We start from the raw sequence: 17,225 nt of genomic DNA on the forward strand, positions 1-17,225 counted from the left end.
ATACATTGTTACTATTTATATATACATATAATAAGCATACTCATTAATATACATGTATCTAATGTGCACATATAAATATAGTTGTGTATTACAAATTTTTATTTGGTGGAACTTTCTTTTTTTAAATTTTTAAATTTTAGATTTTTTTATTTGATATTTTTTAGTTTTCAGCATTGATTTCCACAAGATTTCAAGTTACAAATTTTCTCTCCATTTCTCTTTTCCCCCCCACTGCAAGATGGCATATATTTTGATTGCCCCATTCCTCAGTCAGCCCTCCCTTCTATCACCCCTTCCCCTCCCTCCCCATCCTTTTTCCCCTTTCTTTTTAGGGCAAGATAGATTTCAATGCCCCATTGCCTGTATATCTTATTTCCTAGCTGCATGCAAAAACCTTTTTTTTTTTTGAGCATCTGCTTTTAAAACTTTGAGTTCCAAATTCTCTCCCCTCCTCCCTCCCCACCCACTCTCCCTAAGAAGGCAAGCAATTCAACATAGGCCACACATGTATCATTATGCAAAATACTCTCATAAATAGTCATGTTCTTAAAGACTAACTATATTTCCTTCCCTCCTATCCTGTCCCCCTTTATTCAGTTTTCTCCCCTGACCCTGTCCCTTTTCAAAAGTGTTTGCTTTTCATTACCTCCTCCCCATATCTGCCCTCCCTTCTATAGTCCCCCCTTTTTTATCCCCTTCCCCCTACTTTCATGAGGGGTAAGATAGCCAATTTAGTGTGTATGTTATTCCCTCCTCATGTCAAATCCGATGACAGCAAGATTAACTCCTTCCCCCTCATGTGCCCCCCTTCCCTTCCAACGAACTGCTTTTTTCTTGCCACTTCTATGCGAGATAATTTACCCCATTCTATCTCTCCCTTTCTCCCTCTCTCAATATATTCCCCTCTCATCCCTTAATTTGATTTTTTTAGGTACCATCCCTTCATATTCAACTCATCCTGTGCCCTCTATCTATCTGTCTATGTATCTATCTATCTGTCTATCTATCTATCTGTATATTCCCTTCAGCTACCCTAATACTGAGGTCTTATGAATTGCACACATCATCTTTCCATGTAGGAATGTAAACAAAACAGTTCAACTTTAGTAAGTCCCTTATGATTTCTCTTTCTTGTTTACCTTTTCATGCTTCTCTTAATTCTTGTGTTTGAAAGTCAAATTTTTTATTAATGAACCATCTATTTTTACTAAGAGAAAAGGGGCCATAAGTGATTTGACCTCTCTTACATAAACCATAATTAAGAAGGAGAAAGAGAAAGCAGTCACTTACAAAATTATAAACAAGGCTAGAGCTCCTTGGCCCAAGCATTGAACATAGATTTACATTCCTATACAAAATAATTATAGAGATAATGACCATGTTGCATGGATGCAAATCCTAGAGAAAGTATTGCATTTGGGATCAGAAGATAATGGTATTTGGAGTGATTTATTAGTGGCCCTTCAGAAGAATAGTTTCCATGTTTAGAAGTTCTCTGGAAGTGAAAATATAGACTCAGTTGTCTACAACCTTCGAAAGAAGCCAGACCACAAATTAGAAGACCTAGAGCTTGATTTTTAAAGAATCTGATAAATATTTGAAGTCTAATCTGAAGTAGAAGTTATCACTGTTCCAATCCCCTCCTTTGTGTTCTCTGTATCTTAGCTTCCAAATAGTTTCAGTTGTGGCCAAATCAAGGTGACCATTGAAAGAAATATACCCTGTATTACAAGGGTTCGTAATCTTTTTTTTTTGCCTCTCTCTTTGGAAGTTTAATGGAGTTCCTAGACCCCATCTCAGAATAGTATTTTAAATGCACCAAATAAAATATATAATATTCAAAAGGAAACACATTATATTGAAATAGACATGTAATTTTTCTACCCAAGTTTGCATGCCCCCTGAAATCTTTTCCCAAAACCTAGGATAAGAAACCCTACCCTACAATCTCTTGACCGAATACCACGTAGATATCTCTCTTCTCCTAAGTAGTTACAGTAGTCACAGCAATACAAAAGAAGAGAATTGGAAACCAACATCACCACCATAGAGTTAGATTTAGCTTTTAAGAGCCTTCTCTGTCATCTACTTCCTCACTTTCTTTTTTTTGATGACTATTTTATTTTTAAAAATTTTTTTAAATTTAATTTATTTAATATATTTACTTTTCAGCATTGATTTTCACAAGAATTTGAATTACAAATTTTGTCCCCATTTCTACCATCCTGCCCACTTCAAGATGGCATATATTCTGGTTGCCCTGTTCCCCAGTCAGCCCTCCCTTCTGTCACCCCACTCCCCTCCCATCCCCTTTTCGCTTCCTTTCTTGTAGGGCAAGATAAATTTCTATGCCCCATTGCATGTGTATCTTATTTCCTAGTTGCATGCAAAAACATTTTTTTTTTGTTTTTGAACATCTGTTGTTAAAACTTTGAGTTCCAAATTCTCTCCCCTCTTCCCTCCCTGTGGGAGGTCCCTGACCAGCAAGGACCGCAATCTCAGGACGCAATGATGAGGCGGGAGTCAGAGAAGATACAACTCTGATTTATTGGGAGACATTATCCAGTTTTATAGGGTTTTGCACTACTTGAGCAGAAGCAGGTGTTCAAGGTGTAAGGGGATGACAGCATGGGAAGATCAGTATCAGGTGGGAAGAATCTGGATTGTTGCAAACTATGGTTTCTATAAGCGTATGGGAAAAATTAGGGCTGCAGCAAGATAGTTTCGGTAGGAGTATGGGAACAAAGGGGGATGCTGTCCTACAGTATCTACGGAGGCATGGGAAGGCTCGGGCATGTAGCAAGGTGGTATCAGAGCTGTATGAGCTATGTGAGGCACGGGGCAGGATGCCCTTGTAAAGTATCAAAGATGTTCCAGTAAGTAAAGTATCAAAGCATTGTTGTGTTAGGGACTGGTTCAAGAGCATTAGGTAGTGGCCAGCTGGGTTCCTCCTTCTGGGCTTGTGAGTCCCTTGTGGATGGACTCTGCCTGCATGTGTAGGAAGACTATAGGGGGCTGCTAAGGGCGGAGGCCCTTCCTCCAGGTGCCTGCTGTTCCAGCTCCTACTAAGCCTGTCTGGTTTTACCCAGGAAACAGGCCAAGTGCTAGGGTCCAGACAGCGCCGGGGTCAGCACCAACCCCTTACACCTCCCCACCCACCTTCCCTAAGAAGGCAAGCAATTCAACATAGGCCACATGTGTATCATCATGTAAAACCCTTCCACAATACTCATGTTGTGAAAGACTAACTATATTTTGCTTCTTCCTAACCTATCCCCCTTTATTGAATTTTCTCCCTTGACCCTGTCTCTTTTCAAAAGTGTTTGTTTTTAATTACCTCCTCCCACTATCTGCCCTTCCTTCTATCATCCCCCCTTTTTTATCTTCTTCCTCTTTCTTTCCTGTGGGGTAAGATACCCAATTGAGTGTGTATGGTATTCCCTCCTCAGGTCAAATCTGATGAGAGCAAGATTCACTCATTCCCCCTCACCCGCCCTGTTCCCTTCCTACAAAACTGCTTTTTCTTGCCACTTTTATGCGAGATAATTTACCCCATTCTATCTCTCCCTTTCTCCCTCTCTCAATATATTCCTTTCTCATCCCTTAATTTGATTTTTTTTTTAGATATCATCCTTTCATATTCAACTCACCCTGTGCCCTCTGTCTATACACACATACACACACACACATACATACATACACACCCATATATACATACATACATACATACATACATACATATATATATATATACATATATATATATATATATGTATATATGCATATTCCCTTCAGCTACCCTAATACTGAGGTCTCATGGATCATCTTTCCATGTAGGAATGTAAACAAAACAGTTCAACTTTAGTAAGTTCCTTGTGATTTCTCTTTTTCACCTTTTCATGCTTCTCTTGATTCTTGTTTGAAAGTCAAATTTTCTATTCAGCTCTGGTCTTTTCACAGAGAAAGCTTGAACGTCCTGTGTTTTATTGAAAGTCCATATTTTGTCTTGGAGCATGATATTCAGTTTTGCTGGGTAGATGATTGTTGGTTTTAATCCTAGCTCCATTGACCTCCGGAATATCATATTCCAAGCCCTTTGATCCCTTAATGTAGAAGCTGCTATCTTGTGTTATCTTGTGGTGTTTCCACAATACTCAAATTGTTTCTTTCTGGCTGCTTGCTATATTTTCTCCTTGATCTGGGAGCTCTGGAATTTGGCGACAATATTTCTAGGAGTTTTCTTTTTGGGATCTTTTTCAGGAGGCAATTGGTGGATTCTTTCAATTTCTATTTTACCCTCTGGCTCTAGAATATCACGGCAGTTCTCCTTGATAATTTCTTGAAAGCTGATGTTTGGGCTCTTTTTTTGATCCTGGCTTTCAGGTAGTCTAATAATTTTTAAATTATCTCTCCTGGATCTATTCTCCAGGTAAGTGGTTTTTCCAATGAGATATTTCACATTGTCTTCCATTTTGTCATTCCTTTGGTTCTATTTTATATCTTGATTTCTCATCGAGTCAGTAGCTTCCACTTGCTCCAATCTAATTTTTAATGTAGTATTTTCTTCAGTAGTCTTTTGGACCTCCTTTTCCAATTGGCTAATTCTGCCTTTCAAGGCATTCTTCTCCTCATTGGCTTTTTGGAGCTCTTTTGCCATTTGAGTTAATCTATTTTTTAAGGTGTTATTTTCTTCAGTGTTTTTTCGGGTCTCCTTTAGCAAGTCATTGACTTGTTTTTCATGGTTTTCTCGCATCACTCTCATTTCTCTTTCCAATTTTTCCTCTACTTCTCTAAGTTGCTTTTCCTACTCCTTTTTGAGCTCTTCCATGGCCTGAGACCAGTTCATTTTTTTTTCTTGGATGCTTTTGATGTAGGTTCTTTGTCTATGTTGACTTCTTCTGGCTGTATGTTTTGGTCTTCTTTGTCACCAAAGAAAGATTCCAAAGTCTGAGTCTGAATCTGAGTGCGTTCTCGCTTCCTGTTCATGTTCTCAGCCAACTACTTGACCCTTTAGCTTTTTGTAAAGGTATGACTGCTTGTAGAGTAGAGAGTTCTTTGTCCCTAGCTTTAGGGTCCTTGTGCTGCTGTTTTCAGAGGTACTTCTACACAGCAAGCTCTGCCACACCAACACTCCTCCTCCCCCATGAACTGCCATCCTGGACCGAGACCCAGATCTAAGCAGACTCTGCACTTCTGTTCTGATCTCCCACTTAATTCCTCCCACCTGGTGGGCCTGGGGCTGGAACCAACTGCAGCTGGAAGCAGCTCCAGAGCTGCACCACATCTGCGCCCCCAGGGCTGGGGCCCACCCCAAACTTCTTTCACTCCATTCTAGCAGTTCTCCCCACTAACCTTCTCTGTTGTCTTTGGCGTTTGTGGGTTGAGAAGTCTGGTAACTGCCATAGCTCAATGATTCATGGCCTGTGGCCTGTTCCGCCTGTGTCCCAGTCTGGTTGGTCCTGCCGCCACCCACGCTGGGCTCTGTTCTGCTCTGCTCCCAGCTCTGTGCAATAGACCCTTCCCCATGACCATCCAGGCTTTCCTGGGCTGGAGCCCTGCTTCCCTCTGTTATTTCATGGGTTCGCAGCTCTAGAATTTGTTGAGAGCCATTTTTTACAGGTATTTGGAGGGACCTGGGGGAGAGCTTAAGCAAGTCCCTGCTTTCCAGCCGCCATGTTGGCTCTGCCTGACCTGTCCCCCATTTCCTCATTTTTACTTCTTAAGACTTGAATTGCAATGGCACATTTTACCACAGCATTGTCACAGAACACTTTTAGTCACTTTGCCTCTTTGGGGGAAAACAGTTGAGATTGCAATTGTTTTGGAATGGTAAGATTTTAATTGATAAGAAAGCATACTGTCAAACTCTGCTAAGTTGAATGGGGTGATCACTCCCTCTTACCTTGAAATTTACTAAGTATAGAGCATGGTGCTTCTCTACCAGAACACTGTTATGGATGGTTATGGTTCTACTTTTATTCATTTAATGTTACTATATACTTTCCACAGCTGGCCATACCTGCCAAGGGTGAGGTAGAGCTGCTTTTGTCTCCTTACCCCTCATCCTCTCTCCTGTATGATTCCCCAGAAGGTACCATGTATGTGATTACAGAGGCAATGTAGGTTTGATTAGCCGTTTGAAAAATTTCGTACTTTCTGGATGTTGTTTCTGAACCTTACTTCTCAATATCTATTTTGTATTTTTTGACATTTTAACTGGTGGGGAGATAACATTGTTGCTTCTTATGCATTCCTCAGTCTTTGCCGTGCAGTCTTTTAGCCTTTTAATTGATAATTTTTCTTGCTGATGGGTTAATCTATTGGGTTATAGCCTATGCTTTTATAGCCTTGGTAAAATTCATCTCACATAGGATAGAGCCCTTTTAGATATATACCAGAAATATTTCCAATTACAGTTCTTCAACAAAACAGCCATCCAGCTTGGGAGCCATTTATAAACGTAAACACATATTTTTCTTGGGTGTATTTATGTATTGTACTAAATTGTATTTATGGTCATACTAGATTCAGCAAAGATTTCTTACATTACAAGGTTAGTCTGGAAAGTTTATACAAATGAATGTTTCTAGTAATGGTAAAAGGGCTTCAAACCAGGACTTTTCACCTGAAGTTGCAGGTGAGCTCTTCAAACATCTCTGGCTCTGTTCTTTACCTATTGGGTTTTAATCACCTGTTGCAATACAGCCCTTCTTAATTGCATTAGTTTTCCCTGTTCAAATACAGGAGAAGCTTTTACAGATGAGATTATATGGCACAAGCAACTTAGACTCCTTTGAAATGAGACAGGGTCTGCTATTTGAGGGTTGACATAGATTGAATCATTCTCGATTCAGACTTGTTGATTGTAATGTCAGAAAACTCCTTCTCTTGGACTTCATCATATCATGGCAACTCTTGTTTCAGAAACCCAACATTGCTAGAATACTCAAAGCCTTACTTCCTGAACTGTAGAATGTGATAGTTTGTGGTTTAGCTGGCAGCTGACTCTAATGGTTGCCCGAATTCATCTATTAACTTTCTCTTCCTTCAGTAGAGAACTTTTCTTTATAAAGAATGATATTGTTTCTTGGGCAGCTTAGTATGTGAGACATATGAACAGGAACTTCAACCTCACCTAGTGCTCGGAGAAATCTTAAACATAGTATATAACTGCACTCAGCTAAGAAATCTCTCTTGTTGATGTGTTCTTAAATTTTATTTCAGTGGTTTGGTTGCTTGGGAGTCAGGAGGACTGAAACATTTTCTTGTGTAGCTAATTGATTTCTTACTTGAACAACGTAGGTGGAGATTTGCATTTTCTAGCTCTATCTTCTTTCGTTCTTGAGGGCAGGACTGTCTGATTGTCTTCAGGTTGCTTTTTCTACCTGAAGATCTGATACTTCGGAGTGAAGTGCTGTTTCGTTCACTTGGGGCATAGGAAGGAGAAGTTTTGCTCCCTCCATGTTTGGGGGAAAACCATGGGCAATAATAGTCTAGTTTATTTTCTGATGTGAAGGTGGCTTGAATTCCACTTATGGCCTAATTAGGAAATTTGCATATAAAACCATATGATAATTCTGATGTATTATAGGCTATTGGCTTAAAAATAAAGGACTATGCCTTGTTTTTTTTTTTCCTGATAAGGATTAAAATTTATGTAATACTTATGTGGAGTTGTTTTTTTTTAATAGAGTGGGCTTTTTTAAAACAACTATGTAACACAGGCAGTACCAATTTTATTATTTTCATTTTTGTCTTAGAATTTCTGGTTTCCTTTAAGACACAGCTCTATCAGTACCTTCTATATGAGAACTTTTCTGGTCCCTCTAATTTTTAGTACCTTTTTTCCCCCAAAGGATATGTAGTACATTTTTCATTTGTGTTTCGTATAGGCCTATAATGGCAGTATTTTCTCTTCTGTTAGAATATAGGCTCCTTGAATACAGGGACTATCTTGCTTTTGTTTCTATCCCCAGCACTTCTCAAAATGTCTGACACATAGGTGCTAGTAATGGTAGTATAAATTTGAAGATTAATAGGTCCATGTGACCTGCTTATGTTACAAGAAGCCTCAGTCATACGTGGTGGGAAGAGCTTGCTGATTGAGAGGAACAGGAAAGGTAAGAACAGGAAATGCTCAGAGCAGGTAGAGCTGAGGGAGAGCGTGAGGAGGTGTGCTAGCTGTGCTATGAGTGTGTTTGTGGGAAGGCCCCAGCAGGGGGGAGGGTTATGGGATGGCAAGGTTCCATTATGTGATATTGTGTTTTAAGTTCCTTGCTGTTATGATAAAGTGGACTTACTGGTTTTGGGAGTTGGTTGTTGCTTGGATGGGTTGGACTTGGTTCTGGGACATGGTTCTTTGGTGTTATAGTACCCATTTTGAATTTATCTTGCTATATGGTATGAGATGTTGGTGTATACCTAGTTTCTGCCATACTGTTTTCTAGTTTTCCAAGCAATTTTGTCAAATAATGAGTTTTTGTCCTAAAAGCTTGGATCTTTGCATTTATCATATACTTGATTACTGTGAACATTTACTGTGATCATTTACTGTAATGTGTTATGTACCTAATCTGTTCCACTGATCCACCACTCTATTTCTTAGCCCGTACCAGATAGTTTTGATGATTGCTGCTTTATAATACAGTTTGCTATCTGGTACAGCTAGGTCACCTTTCCTTTGCATTTTAAAAAAACTAATTCTCTTGATAGTTTTGATCTTTTGTTCTTCAAGATGAGTTTTGTGTTTATTTTTTTTAGCTCTATAATAGTTTTTTGGTAGCTTGACTGGTATAGAACTGAATAAGTAAATTAATTTAGGTAGAATTGTCATTTTTATTATATTGGCTCAGCTTACTCATGAACAATTGATATTTTTACTGTTGTTTAGACCTGACTTTCTTTGTGTGAAAAGTGTTTTGTAATTGTGTTCATATAGTTCCTGGGTTTGTCTTGGCAGGTAGACTCCCAAGTATTTCATATTGTCTGCAGTTATTTTAAATGGAATTTCTCTTTCCATCTCTTGTTATTGGACTTTGTTGGTAATATATAGAAATGCTGATAATTTATCTGGGTTTATTTTGTATCCTGTGACTTTGCTTAAGTTGTATTTTCACTGTTTTTTTAAATAGATTTTCTAAGTATAACATCATATCATCTGCAAAGAGTGATAGTTTCCTCTGTTCCTCTTTGCATCTTCTAATTCCTTCAGTTTCTTTTTCTTTTCTTATTGCTATAGCTGGCATTTCCAGTACAATGTTGAATAATATAGTGATAATGGGCATTTTTGCTTTACCCCTGATTATATTGGGAAGACTTCTAGCTTATCTTCATTATAGGTAATGCTTGTTGATGGCTTTCAATAAATACTGCTTATTATTTTAAAGTAAGTGCCATTTGTTCCTATGCTCTCTAGTGTTTTTAATAAGAATGGGTGTTATATTTTATTAAAGGCTTTTTCTGCATCTGTTGAGATAATCATGTGATTTTTGTTGACTTTGTTATTGCTATGGCCACATTATTCAAATGCCCAATACACGTTTGTCTAAGAAGTCACACAAGGCAAGTGCACACATGATGGTCAGAAGAAGCAATACAAGAACACTCTCAAAGTCTCTCTTAAGAACTTGGGAATTGATTGCATGACATGGGAGGCACTGGCACAGGAACACCCTGTATGGCATGCCTTCATCAAAGAAGGTGCTGAGTGCTCTGTGAGCAAAGCAGAATTGAAGTAGCTCAAAAGAAATGCAAGATATGCAGATTTAGAGAATCCTCCCCAAACGTTCATATGGACAGTGCTTGACCTGTGGTAGAGCATTCTGAGCTCATACTGGTTTGATCAGCCGCAGTCTGATACGCTGTATCTTGACTATAACATAGTGATGTCATTTTTGCCCTGCTTGAGAATGAAGGACAACAACCAACCAGTTATATGGTCAGTTATGCTGATGGTTTTCCTAATATTGAACCAGCCCTGCATTCCTGATATAAATCCCACCTGGTTATGGCATATAATCCTTATGATATATTGCTACAATTAGTTAAGGGCTTGGTTAGTTAAGTTAGTATTTTTGAAAAAAATTTGCATCAACATTTATTAGGGAAATTGGTCTTTAATTTTCTTTCTCTGTTTTAGCTCTTCCTGGTTTAGGTATCAGTATCCAATTTGTCTCATAAAAAGAATTTGGTAGGACTCCTTCACCTAATACATTATAAAGTATTGGTATTAATTATTCTTTAAATGTTTGGTAGAATTCACTTGTGAATCTAACTGGCCCTTTGGATTTTTTCTTAGGAAGTTCATTGATGACTTGTTCAATTTCTTTTTCTAAGATTGGGTTATTTAAGTATGCTATTTCCTCTTCTGTTAATCTGAGTAATTTATATTTTTGAAAATATATATTTATTTCATTTAGATTGTCAAGTATATTGGCAGATAATTGGGCAAAATAGCTCTTAATAATTGTTTTGATTTCCCCTTCATTTGTGGTTAATTCACAACTTTCAGGTTGGTGCTGGTTATTCAGTTTTCTTCTTTCCTTTTTTAAAAAAAATCAAATTAAACAACAGCTTCTCGATTTTATTGTTTTTATTTTCATCAAACCAGCTTCTAGTTTTATTTATTAGTTCAATGGTTTTTTTAGTTTCAATTTTATTATTCTCTCCCTTTGAATTTCAGGATTTCCCATTTGGTGTTTAATTGGGGATTTTTAATTTTTCCTTTTCCTGGTTTTTTAAAAAATTTATTTTATTTTATTTTTAATTTATAGAATAAAACAAACATCTCTGTAACATAGTACAATAAAAATATGATTGTAATTGAAACTGCAAATCTACTATGCACAACTTGCTATTCCTTTCAAATATACAACAAAATTACCGTGTAAATTTCTTTTTTTCCTCTCCCTCCTTGGAGATGACCACCATTAGACACAAATACATATACGTATGTGTATGTGTGTACACAATATACATATATACATATAACATACAAACATACACATACATATATATGTAAAATTATTCTATACATATTTTTATCAGTTTTTTCTCTGGATGCAGACAGCATCTTTCTTCATATGTCCTTTATAGTTAAACCAGGTTGAAGGTAGCCAACAAACCTCAAACCCATCAGTGAGTTATGAATATGTCTACCCCAAGCATGTGAAGATTTCCCCTGGTAGAATGGGTGTATGAGAACAGTTTATTTCAGTGGCCATGAAAAAGGCTGAAGCAGGTGCTGTGGAGCATTTAGAGCTTGGTCAGACATGGAAGACACCAAGTTCATCCACTGTGTCCTTTGCCATTTTCAGTTCTCCTGACTTTTGTTTTGCCACTTGATTTTGATGACTCAGGAAGAGAGAGTGATGCTGATGAATTTGTGCAACTCAGCTTCCCTTAAATCTCCATACACAATAAAGGCATCACACCTTGAAAACTAAGAAAATAACAACAGTGTTTATAGTGGTGCAAATTTGCCTGCAAACATGGGCTTCTTGGCAAAGATACTGGAGTGGTTTGCCATTTCCTTTTCCAGCTTATTTTATAGATGAGGAAACTGAGGCAAACAGGATTATAGCTTGCCCAGGGTTGCAGTTAATAGATATCTTAGTCAGAATTTGAACTCAGGATTTCTTCCCAATTCCAGACCTGGAACTCTGTCTGCTCCACTACCTAGCTGCCCTTCTACTCGTGAACAGATCCAGTCATATTCCCTTTAGCCTTTTCTCCTGCTCCCCAACTCTTAACACCTACATCAGACTTAAACTGGCTTCTTTACAAGTTTCCACCCATTGCTCCTGATTCTGTACTGGTTCTGTCAAACCCTAAGAATCTAATTCGTCCTCCACACGATAGCCCTTTAAACTTGAATGGCTGTCATTTTCACTTAGCCGTCACGTCTCCAGGTTAATCATGCCTGATATCCTGGTTGCCCTCTTTTGTATCCTCTTAAATTTATCCAGGTATTAATTAAACTATACGCCCAGAACTGAACACAATAGTCCAGATGAAGCGTAATGAGGATCACAAAATCCTTATATCTTGAATATGACTTTGTAATGCCACCCATGCATTAGTTTTTGTCTGCAACAGCACATTGCTGCCTCATGTAGAACTTGCTGAAAGTCCACTAAAATCCCCCTGCCCCAGTCTTTTCCAGAACAATTTCTGATTATCTCTCCCTCATCTTGTACTTGTCAAATTGATCTTTGGTACCTGATCTTAAGAGTTTACATTTGTCTTTATTGAATTTTATCTTATTATATTCCGCCCATTACTGAAAATTTTGAATCACAACCGGACATTTATTTTTAGAAAAGTCACATTAAAGAGTTAAGTTGCCCTATTACCATTCCTGAGTGGCAAAGAAAAAAGGATACAACAAAAGTAGTTCCACAAAGTTCCAGGCAAACTAGACTTGTTTTACTCCACCATAAAATATTAAACTTATTCTGTTTTTAAAGTTATGTTTGACAATATGAGGATTCACTGTGATTAAAAGTCACAAATGGCTGTAGCTTTATGTTGGATTCTGATGTGCTGGTCGCCTCTCCCTTTGCAAGTGATACGGAGATGTTCTAGCTATATTTTAGTTGAAGTGTTTCATGCTTTCCATCCTTTTGCTTTTCCATCCTTAATTGGTACCTTCAGGGCCACCACTACCGCTGTTAATCTTCCCACTCTCTTTGCTTTCTTCAAAATTTATTGAGAGCATGGCACCAAACTTTGAAGAACTTACCTAAGTTCCATTGGATAAAAATATTAAATATCATTTTGGTTTTCTTTTATTGGGTACTCAAGCCTAGTAACTCAACTGGTTCTTGTAGAATGAAGCTGTCTCAATTATTTACAGTTGTAATTTGCTGTCACTTGCCATATGGTCTCTGATTAATTCTGCAAGGGCTGTCAGCTTCAGATAATTTAATTTGGTGTACTTTAAAGTGACATTCATTATGAAGACATGACAAATTTGAATGATTAACTGAAAATGATGACTAATAATCAATGTATTTGTTTTTTTTCTAGAGAAAAAACTAAAGCTGAAGCCAAGGATAGAAAAGTGTTAGAAATTTTGCAAGTCAAAGATGCTAGAATAAAGGAGTTGCAAAAGGTTGGTATTAATGTTTGAAAAATATTAAATACTGTTGTAATTGTAATCCTCCAGTCTTTCTGTTACCTCCAAACTTGCATCTCCAGCTTCAGCTGCCTTTCAGATATCTTGAACTGGATATCCAGTAATCATCTTAAACATGACACATCCAAAACAGAACTCATTATCTTTCCCCCTCTCCTACCTTCCCTAACGGCAATCCCAACCAATTCTTCAGGCTCACAACCTAGGAGTCATCCTTGACTCCGCATCATCTTTCACCCCCCCATACCCAATCTGTTTTCAAGGCCCGTTGATTTAACTTCTGTAACATTTCTCCAATATGCCCCCTTCTGTCTTCTTACACGGCCACCACACTTGTACTATTGCGATATCCTACTGGTGAGTCTGCCTGTCATAAATCTCTCTTCCATCCAGTCCATCCTACATTCAAGCACTAAAGTGATTTTTCCTGAAATTGCAGGTCTGATTATGTCATACAACCTCCCCCCTATAAACCTCAGTAGTTCTCTGATGCCTTCGGGATCAAATACAAAATATCCATTTGGGCATTAAAAGCCATTTATATCCTCCTTCTTTTCTGGTTTTCTTATATCTTACTCCTTACCATGTACTTTTTGATCTAGTGACATGGCCTCCTAGCTGTTCCATTTCTAGGCTCTGGGCTTTTTTACCTGCTGTCTGGAATGCTTGGAATATTTTTCTTCTTCTCTTTCAACTACTGCCTTTGCTGGGTTCCTTTAAGCCTCAACTAATATCCCACCTTGTACACAGGAGGCCTTTTTCCAACCCTTCTTAATTCTAGTGCCTTCCCTATGTTAATTATTTCCTATTTATCCTGAATATAGCTTGTTTGTATATGTTTGTGTCTGTTTTCTTCAACATTAGATTGTGAGCTCTTTGAGGGAAAGGACTGTCTTTACCTCTTTTTGTATCCCTAGTTTTTAGCACAATGCCTGGTACGTGGTAGGTGTTTAATAACTACTGATTGATTAATTGTTAATTAGAATTTGAGGATCTTCTTTTAAACAGTACAAGCAATTTAAATTGACTGTTTAGTTCATCAATTTACTTTAGTTGTAGTAGCCTGTGATATCTGTTTTGAAAAGATACAATTCTGAATAAATATTGTGAATGAATAGTATGATTTTGTGGTAATAGTTCATTAGATAAATATCATTTGATTATACTTCATTTTTTATTTTTAGCATTCCTCACTTTCTGCTTAGTATTTGAAAGTATCAGATTTTCACATGAGTCAGATACATTATATAAACATCAAGGACATATTCGAAATTTAGACTCAGAATATTTTGATATTTTTATTATTTTTTATTATTTATTTAATATTTTTAGTTTTCAGCATTGATTTCCACAAGATTTTGAGTTGCAAATTTTATCCCCATTTCTACCCTTCCCCCCCACTCCAAGATGGCATATATTTTGATTGCTCCATTCCCCAGTCAGCCCCCCCTTCTGTCACCCCACTCCCCCTCCCCATCCCTTTTTCCCTTACTTTCTTGTAGGGCAAGATAGATTTCTGTGCCTTATTGCCTGTATATCTTATTTCCCAGTTGCATTCAAAAACAACTTTCTTTTTGAACATCTGCTTTTAAAACTTTGAGTTCCAAATTCTCTCCCCTCTTCCCTCCCCACCCACCTTCCCTAAGAAGGCAAGCAATTCAACATAGGTCACATGTGTATCATTACGCAAAACCCTTCCACAATACTCATGTTGTGAAAGACTAACTATATTTTTCTCCCTCCTGTCCTGTCCCCCTTTATTCCATTTTCTCCCTTTACCCTGTCCTTTTTTGAAAGTGTTTGTTTTTGATGACCTCCTCCCCCTATCTGCCCTCCCTTCTATTGTCCCCCCCTTTTTATCCCCTTCCCCCTACTTTTATGAGGGGTAAGATACCCAATTGAATGTGTATGTTATTCCCTCCTCAGGTCAAATCTGATGAGAGCAAGATTCACTCATTCCCCTTCACCTGCCCCCTCTTCCCTTCCTACAGAACTGCTTTTTCTTGCCACTTTCATGTGAGATAATTTACCCCATTCTATCTCTCCCTTTCTCCATCTCTCAATATATTCCTCTCTCATCCCTTAATTCGATTTTATTTTTTTAGATATCATCCCTTCATATTTAAATCACCCAGTGCTCTATGTCTATCTGTTTATATATGTATATTCCTTTCAGCTACCCTAATACTGAGGTCTCATGAATTACACACATCATCTTTCCATATAGGAATGTAAACAGAACAGTTCAACTTTAGTAAGTCCCTTATGATTTCTCTTTCTTGTTTACCTTTTCATGCTTCTCTTGATTCTTATGTTTGATAGTCAAATTTTCTATTCAGTGACCTGGGGGAGAGCTTAAGGTAGTCCTTTCTTTCCAGCTGCCATCTTGGCTCCGCACCTCCTCAGAATATTTTGAAAAATCCCAAAACCTAGTATTTCCAAAGAGCTATGGATTTCTTAGAATCAGTAATATTGTATCTTTGCAGAAAATTGAGATTATTACTGCAAATCCAGTACTGAAAAAAATTTTCCTAGCTTGGGGCAAAGTTTTTAAGTACTGCTTCCAAGAGATAGGAATCTTGGAAGTGGGACTTTGAGAAATCTAGATTTAAAAGTGGTCTCCAGAACCATAAAAAATTTAAATCTATTTGTAGTAAGTGCCTTGCTTGTAGGCTAGATAAAAAATCATTAAATCATGGTTTTTATACCTTACTTTTCTTCACATACTCTGTCTAGTCAAACTGGCCTTCTTCCTATTCCTCACATACAACATTCCATCTATCATCTCTGCCTTTCATAAGCTTTCCTTCTTTCCTAGAATACATTCCTTCCTTACCTCTAACTCTCAGAGTTCCTAATTTCCTCCAAGATAAGTATAAGTACCTCTTTCTACAAGGGGACATATCTGATCTGCCCTAAGCACACCCTTCCCCAAACTGTTAGTGCCTTCCCTCTAAAGTTATCTTGTCCTTATTTTTTACATACTTTGTATATACTTCCATATGTTCACATTGTATCTCTGTTTATTAAGCTCCTATGTGCCAGGCACTGTATCAGTTGTTGGAGATCCAAAGAGGAAAATGAAACATTCCCTGTTCTCATTGAGGTTACAATATAGAAGATATTAAAAATAAAGATAAAATAATTTTGGAGGTGATGGTGCCAGCTTTTGGGTCAGGGAGGGGTAAAGAAAAGTTCTAGATGAGCTACGAAAAGGCACTAGGGATTTTAAGAAGTACAGGTGAAAAAGGAGTGCATTTAAAATATGGAGGACAGCCTGTTTAAAGGCATAGAGATGGAAGCGTGAAACATTGTGTATGTGGTGCAAGAAGACCAATTTAGCTGGACTCAGAGTATTTAAAGAGAAAAATAATATCCTACATAGTGAGAATGGTAGCTTGGAGGTTGCAAAAGGATTGTTGTGGATTTTGCATTTGGTCCAAATGCTAGAAGGGAGGTACCAGAATTTTTTGAGCAGGGGAGTGACATGGTCAGATCTGTGTTTTTAGGAAAGTTACTGCAGCTATGTGAAAGATAGATTGGAGTAGGGAGATACTTGAGATGGGGGAAGACCCATTAGAAGAATATTTTGACAGTCCAAGTAAGAGGTGGTGATGGCCTAGATTAGGATGATCGCTGTGTGAGTAGAGAGAAAAGGGTGGATGGATATTACATATTATGGAGATAAAATAACAGATTTGGAAACTGATTGGATATGCGGGGTGAAGGACACTGGATAAATGGGTATAGGGAGAGTAAGGAATTAGGACGACTTTAAGTGGGTGACTGAAAGGATGCTGAATGCATGTTTCTGTGTCAAATTATGACTATTGTTATGTTTTTCCCTTTGAACTCTTCATTTTGTCAACCATTATTTTGTTAATTAAAAAAACCATAAAAATATGAAAACAGTCTCTTTAAAAGACTACATTACTTTTTTGAAAGTTCTAAAATATGAGCTTGGTGTAATCAGTTATTGTTTAAGGAGAACTCAGGTAAGGTGCTTGGTTTGCTTGGCAGCCATATTTACATTTTGCATTAAATATCCTTATAATGTCTTTGAAAAATAAAATCTAGATTCTCATAG

General features: G+C 37.6%; 1 protein-coding gene across 1 annotated transcript in view; it reads left to right on the forward strand.

Moving 5' to 3' along the window:
- The window catches only part of CNTLN (centlein), a 440,159-nt gene that overhangs the window by 88,130 nt on the left and 334,804 nt on the right, over positions 1-17,225 (forward strand). The window contains exon 4 of the mRNA XM_036739595.1: positions 13,030-13,114. Within this exon, the coding sequence (XP_036595490.1) occupies positions 13,030-13,114 (85 nt within the window). The remainder of the gene's footprint in view (positions 1-13,029; positions 13,115-17,225) is intronic.

The sequence above is a fragment of the Trichosurus vulpecula genome, chromosome 9, assembly GCF_011100635.1.
Source record: "Trichosurus vulpecula isolate mTriVul1 chromosome 9, mTriVul1.pri, whole genome shotgun sequence".
Lineage (NCBI taxonomy): Eukaryota > Metazoa > Chordata > Mammalia > Diprotodontia > Phalangeridae > Trichosurus > Trichosurus vulpecula.